Source organism: Arachis ipaensis, chromosome B09 (genome assembly GCF_000816755.2).
Source record: "Arachis ipaensis cultivar K30076 chromosome B09, Araip1.1, whole genome shotgun sequence".
NCBI lineage: Eukaryota > Viridiplantae > Streptophyta > Magnoliopsida > Fabales > Fabaceae > Arachis > Arachis ipaensis.
In genome coordinates this window covers 4,784,166-4,791,854 of record NC_029793.2, presented here as the reverse complement: position 1 = coordinate 4,791,854, position 7,689 = coordinate 4,784,166, and the positions used below count along the sequence as shown (strand labels likewise).

The 7,689-nt window shown below is 28.3% G+C and overlaps 1 protein-coding gene across 1 annotated transcript in view; it reads left to right on the top strand.

The window, feature by feature from the left end:
- LOC107619635 (auxin-responsive protein IAA26) overlaps nt 1-1,738 on the top strand; it is a 6,306-nt gene extending 4,568 nt beyond the window's left edge. The window contains exons 5-6 of the mRNA XM_016321934.2: nt 770-834; nt 1,478-1,738. Of these exons, the coding sequence (XP_016177420.1) occupies nt 770-834; nt 1,478-1,515 (103 nt within the window). The 3' untranslated portion in view covers nt 1,516-1,738. The remainder of the gene's footprint in view (nt 1-769; nt 835-1,477) is intronic.

Here is a 7,689-nt window from a genome sequence, read left to right as displayed (position 1 = left end):
CTACAATATATATATATATATTTCTCTAGGATAAAGTATATTTTTTGTTTTAAAAATTTGTTAAAAAATTTAAAATACTTTTAAATTTTATTTTTTTTAATTTTGTCCCAAAAAATTTTCGATTTGCATCATATTTTTAAAAAATTTAGGACTAATTCAGCAATAATTTTACAAGAACAATCTTCAATACAAGTAAATTAGACATAGTTGTCATGCATCATTTCTGGATTAGTCCTAAGCTTCTTGAAAATTTAGTTTTTAGAAATATATTTAATGTAAATCGAAAATTTTTGAGACAAAATTGAAATAAAATAAAAGTTAAGAATATTTTAAATTTTTTAACAAATTTCAGAGACAAAAAATATATTTTATCTTTAATCTAAATTATCTATTATTATAAGTTTTATAAGTGTTGTCCAAACAGCCTCTAAATAAATGTATCTTTCTTAACAATCTCTCTCTATTATTTTACTATAGTTTGATGTCCAATGCTTAATTAACATAGAACTAAACAATTATCTCCCTCTATACTTTGTGTCTCTAAAAGTATATGAGCACTATTTATTTATGTCTCTTTCTAATAACTATATACACATAAAATTAAGGTGTCTCTTTCTCACGTGAAAATTTGCATGACTGTCCCTGGCCAATACAATAAACTATAGATCACTTTGCAATAATTGGGTTTCAACATTATTAATTACTAGAAAAATGTTATTGGAAGCTATGATTGTTATTACTATATATGTTATATGATTCCTTTTGGCAGCATGTTTGTATCAACAGTGAAGAGATTGCGAGTGTTGAAGAAATCTGATCTTGCAGCTCTTTCACGTGAGTTTGAATTGATATCTTGATTAATTAATTAATTGGACAATGCTATCATGATTCCCATGCATAGATTTTAATCCTTGGATTATTTTTTAGTTAGTGCATGCATGATGTACTAATTTTAATTAAAATCCTTTCATGTTTAAAATAAATATGACCTTTAATTTATTGTCATATTCATATTTCAAACATTTTTTAAGTAAATATAAGAAAGTTACGAATTACTAATTCCTAGATGATATAATTCTTAATTAAATAATGTCAATGGTACCATGCTGTGATACTCAAGCACTAAAGTAAATTTTTTTTAATCATTCATGCACTAAATAAATAACTTGTTCATGTTTAAAATAAATATAATAATATGACCTTGTTATGTTCATATTTTAACCATTAATTATTTACCCTTTTAGATTTATTTTTATTTTACTCATGTAACCAATATTGATTAATATTTAATGGTGAAGCCAAGATCTTGTCGTCATGTTCTTTTTGAACATTAAAAAAGCAAAATCCAAATTCACTAAATTTAATTTAACGTTGACAACTTAATTATGAAATTTTGTTAATTACTATATTCCCTCTCCCCCTAGTTTGTTTTTATTGCATCAATATGATTAAAAAAACTCTCTTGTTTAATTTTCAGTTGGTGGTAAGCAAGGCCACATACACCACTCAAAATGAAGGTTGAGGCTATGAATTCTTGTTCCATGCTTAAAGCTGAAGAGACTTTGTATTACACATTTTTGTTAAAATGCATCAAGGAATGAAATTTTCTACTTCTAATGTCTATGAATGTATCAAGGAAAAACTTAAACGGATATGCATGTATTCATAATTTCACTAACTTGTTTTGGCTTGTATTATTAATTAATTAAGTCCCTTTTGTAGGGTTGCTCATTTTCTACATGATTTTTTTATGGTCATTTTAAAAGCATGTCTATGATTATTATTGCATTTTTTTTATACCCAATTTATGATCTTATGAAGTGGAAGCTGCATTGCCAAATTGGTTTGGATAATTGGTAAGAATGGATTCGAATTTTACAAAGGCTCGAGTTGAATTTTTGCTACTATTTCAATAAGAGAACCGCTCAGATAAAGATATCTAAAATGTCTTTTTTTTTTAAGATGTTTTCTAATAATTAAAATTTAACATATATAATCGATTAAACCGTATTATTTTTGTTAAAATTAAGCCTGACAAATTAATTTGACTGAAAAAATAGTGAATCAAATATTAAACTGGTCTAAATTAATATTATTTTTTTATAAAAAATGACTACAGTATCTTTATTATAGAAAATGACTAAAATACTCTTATTATATATTTTTTGAGAACTCTAAATTCTAGCTCTTTACTTCTCTCTAGTTATAGGGTTAGGATTTAGAGTTTTCAATATATATATATATAATAGGGATATTTTAGTTATTTTTTATAAAAATGTTAATTTAGACCGGTTCAAAATTTAATTTATTGATTTTTTGGTTAAACTAATTTATTCGATCTAATTTTAATAAAAATAACACAATTTAATTGATTATATGTGTTAAATTTTAATTATTAAAAATCACCTTTAAAAAAATACATTTTTGACATCTTTATTTGAGCGGCTCCCTTCCAACAAATATGAGATATATAAATATATAATATTGATCTTTTCGAGAGTAAACTACCAATTTTGTAAAAGATTTTATCATCCTCAATTTTAATTATAAAATGTGTAAGTTAACTTAATATCCATAAAAAAAATAAATTAGTACAATAAAGTTATCTAAAACGTTTGATAATATTACCCAACAAACTACTTCTTTGAAAAATTTTCCACATACAAGCGTTTTTTTATACAAGTCTTTACAAGTCATTTATATTAACGCGCTTCGAACCGTTACTGTACGTTTTCACTGCACCTTATTCTTCTTCTTGCTGCACGTTCTTCTTCCTCTTCCTCTTCTTCTTCTTTTCTTTCGTTTCTTGCCTTCTATTTCTCCTTCTTCATTTACGTGCTTTTCTCTCTGTTTTCTTTCTTTGTTATTCTCGATTTCCATTGTTTTTTGACATCAAACTCTGAAATCGTTTTTGAAGAAGAAGAAGCAGCAGAAGATGAGGAGGAGAAAAAAAAAGAGTTCTGAATTATGCATAAGGTGTACTTCAACGAATTTTTGGTGTATTTCTTAAATCCTTTGAGTGTAGTTTTGTAATCCTTTGGGTGTATTTCTGTAATTATTTGGGTGTATTTCTATAATCCTTTGGGTGAATTTCTGTAATTGTTTGGGTGTATTTCTGAAGTTCCATTATCTTCAAATTTGGCAAGAAACTCATTTTCATGGAAGAAGAAGAAGAAGAGTTGTTCATAATGTATAGTGAATAGCACGCTTTAGAAACAGGAAGTGGTTGAATAAGGTGCGTTTATTTACTCTTGAATGTGGGAATGTAATGCGTGTATTTTGTTGGACTTGTGCCAACTTGTAAGATTTATAAGCCAAAAAGACTTGTATATATAGCAGGCCTCTACTTCTTTTGGATAATTTGTCGAACTAATTAATCAAACTATTGATGTGCATCAAGTTAGTTTATATATTTCATAGTTAGAATTATCAACATTCAAATCTTTCTAGTTAGAAATAAATCAAATAATATATAGTTTACTCACTTTCTAATGCTAAATATACTCCTATGGTTATGTCTAGCTTAGAAAAGACGGATTCAACAATCAAACAAGTAAGTGATTTTTTTTTTCTTTTATTTCTCCTTTTAATCCGCAACCATATTTGTTTTGTTTTGCAAAGTTGAGATACGAGTTGGACTATGATATAAAAACAAATATAGGGTAATAACTAATAAGGATTAGTGATGTATGTATAAATGATGGTTTTCTTTCTTTTTTGAACGCGATAGACACTTGAAAAAATATCACAAATAAAGGTTCACGGGTCATTGTATCCACCCATGTTCTTAGAGATTGTAATGGTGCCTCCAACAAATGGAAAAAGCTGGCTTAGAAAATCAGAAGGAGGCTTAGCTAATGTCTCCAATAGAAAATATATTTCTTCTTAAAATTTTTATTTGTCTTATTTTATTATGATGTTAATTTTTGGCTCCTTTCTATTATTCCATCTAGTTTGGTCCCTGCTTTTATCACCACTATTACTAGTTTTTGGTAAAGTTAAAATCATTGTATTTAATTTTTCGTTTTGCTAAAAAAATCAACTAAGAGTGAACTCAACTCTAGTTAATTAGTTGAAAAATAAGTTATTATTTTAATTTGTCAAATTTCAAAATAAAAAATAAAATAGAATTAATTTAATTGGTTTATATTGTAGTTCATCTCCTAGATTTTTTCTTAATTTTTTTCTTTTCAAATAGCTTTGTGTCTTTTAAAATTCAGTATTTTTTATTCAAAAACAATTAGGGTTAAATACGATTTTGGTCCCTATGGCTTAGGCCGAAAATATTATTCGTCCCCAAACTTTTTTTTTGTATTTAAATTTATCCCTAAGGTTCAACTTGATTTTAAAATCGTCATTTGGACCAAAATACCCTTCTCTAACCACCCTTCTCCAGCAACCTTCTTCACCAAAATACTAAGTTTTTCTTCTTCTTTGTCTAACAAAAAACACCAACAGCGACAATAATAATTTTAAATCAGAAGCAGGAATAAACAAAAAATACCAAAAGCACAACAACAAGGTAGCAACAAATAATGTAAAAAAGAAAACAGAAGCAGAAATTAGTACTAAAGAATCAACAAATCTGCATTACAAATATCAAAGAATCACCAAAATAAAAAAAAAAAATTGGAACCTTAACAGCAGCGAGCACACGAGGAGCAACGGCGAGCGGCGAGCGAGCGAGGAGCAGCAGTGGCAAGGAGCAGCGATAACCAGGCAAGCAGTGAGCGAGCGATAAGCAAGCGATGAGCAGCGATAAGCAAGCGATGAGCAGAAATGGCGACGCCACACGCGACATCCTCCTTCGCCGATCTGCTACCGTCTGTACCCACTCATGGAAACATTGATACGGGAGTAGAAACGGCGACAGCAGCACGCAACGTCTTCCCTTGCCGGCGTCGTCAGTCGCCACCTTCCTCTTCCCCCTTCTTCTTCTTTCCTTCCCCCTTCTTCTTCCCTGTGGTTCTTTCTCTCCCTTAACTTCAAACACTCTCTTTCTCTTATTTTTTTTTATTTTATAATTTTTTGTTAGGAGTAATTTGGTCCAAAATTTTAATATTTAAATAAAAAATACAATTTTAAAACTTAATCTAAAACAATTACATAGGTTTTTTATTTTTATTTATTTGGAGCCAAACCAAACATGGAATTAAACCCCAAAGTCGTCTCTGAGATTCACAGATTGCACCAATTTAATCCCTACCTTACCGATTGCACTGTTTTTGTTCCCGAATTTATAAAAAATGCATCTAGTTAATCCCTTACCTTATTTCCGCCCAATTATCCTGCCGCTGGCCGGTGACATGACAAATGAGTGCCACGTTGTACACCATAAAATGACATCATATGGTTTTTGGCGCTAAAACGCACTAGAACGATATTGTTTGACAAATTTAGAGAAATAAACCCCAACATTGCTGATCACTTCATTTTCTTCTTCTTCTTCTGAACTCAAACGTTTAGCGCCATGAAATTCTCGCGCCTGTAATTGGTGCCTAAGGTTTGAACGGTGAAACTATTCGATTTGGTGGAGTCTGCTTACACTTTGAGCTTTGTCCGTGATCGTAGTCATTGAGCTCGGAAGGAGAAAAAGTTCTTCGCGAAACACAGAGGTAAGTTTGTACTGGATGAAAAAAAATTTATAGCCTTTTGATTTAGGAATGCGTCATTGTGTCTGTTTAGTCAAAATTTTGTGTAGGTTGATGAAAATTTTTCGCTGCTCATTATTTGCTAGGATTTATGTGTCTTTTGTGGGTAATAAAATTTTTTTTCTATGTTCTATTTTCACATAGAGAAGATGGATATTTTTTTCAATACAACTTTATTTGGATTGATTGATGGCTATTTCTAAAATTTTTGTTTGTGTGTGAGTACCATAGTTTATTGTTGTATGTGTGAGTGCATGGCTATTTAGAGTTTAGTTGATCGCATAGAATTTTTATGATGTTGACTTGCACATCTAATCATAATTCTGCTTTTAATTTTAAACAAAAAAAAAAAAAAAAAAGAGGACCCCTAGAAAGAAGAACAATAGAGGAGTTATACTAAAATTAGAGTTAAAAATTGATAGAAAGACTATATTATTGGATCAACTAGTTTTAAGCTTAGCTAGCTATTATGTACTCCATTATAGCGTGTCAGTATTATGTCATTGGCCCGCGACAGACTAATTGGTTGGTAATAGGATGAGAGACTAAGTGAATAAATTATAAAAATTTAATTTATTTTTATTTTTTTATTCAAAAAATTTGAAAAAAAATATAATAATAAAAGATATAATTATAAAAAATTAACAAGAATAATGAAAAAAATAAAAAATAAGTTGTGTTCCTGGTTAGTATCTTTGTATTCTTTCTGTTAGGATGGATAAAAAATACACTAATTCAGTGTTTCTAGACACAATGTCTATTTCCATATCTCATCTGTCAAATACGATTTCATCTCTTTGTAACAAACATAGCCTATGTGATGAGTGTATATTTAATATTTAATAAGTAAGTCTGTCCAAAATTAATTTGGATTGTTGAGTAGTCAGCTCACTTATCCACTTAATTAGAGATCGATAACTTGAATTTTGTCTTGTATATGTAATAATTTATTGACCAATAACATTAGCAATAAATTAATCTTTAACACGAATGATTATAAAATATTATAGAAGACTAAAAAAAAAAAAGTAAGACTGTCCGAGCAAAGAATCTAAAAAATAGAATTTGGATTCTCTAAATTTTAAATTTTTATTTTAGAGGATAAAGTCTTATTTCTTACTTTTGAATAGTTTCTCTCTTATATTTTTTTTTTGTCCCCACCTATAAAATAAATGATGAGAAATCATATTTTACCTTCTAAAATAAAATTCAAAATTTAGAGCAAATTTTTAAAAATAAGCTGACCAAATGTATCAAAAAAAAAAAAGTTACCTGAACGAAAAACAAAAAAGGATCTAATAAATAAAAAAGAATGTACATTTAAGATTGTTAGAAATGGACTTAAATGATTTATATCTGTATCTCTAAGACTATAATAACACCAAACCTAAATGAAAGTACTTCATATTTATTTATTATTGAATGTCAACATCTAATGTATGTATTCTAGTTTGGAATAATCAATAATGGTTGGTCCCAACCATGTTAAAAAGGTTAGTTATTATTCATGGTAAGTGGCGCGAGTTGTTCATTATTTGATTGTGATCACATTCCCATGTTATTAATATAATAATAATTTGCTAAATTATTACGTCAATGTCAATCCTTATTTGGCATTAAAAGTACTAAAAACATGCCATGGAAGAGGAAGATGGAACCATGGTCATGAATATGCATTACTCACCACTTTGAAATTCACCAATACCTATTACTCTCTGTGTAATCAATATCCTTAATTATTATTTATAAACTAACCTACCACAACGGCTTGATAGGTATCCTTTTTTCATTATTCTATACATAGAGTTTTATTTTACTTTTAGTATCCTACTCTTCTCAAAGCATATAAGGTATAGTTTCAATTTTTTTTCCCTAACATTGTAATCAAGATTAATTTTGATTAATTGTTACTATGATGGATCAGAATGGTTCTACATATCACTCAATTACATAAATTATTTGTTAGACTTTTAAAACAATAAATATATTAATTATTAAGAGTAAAAAACTTTTACTAATAAGATATTAGATATATATT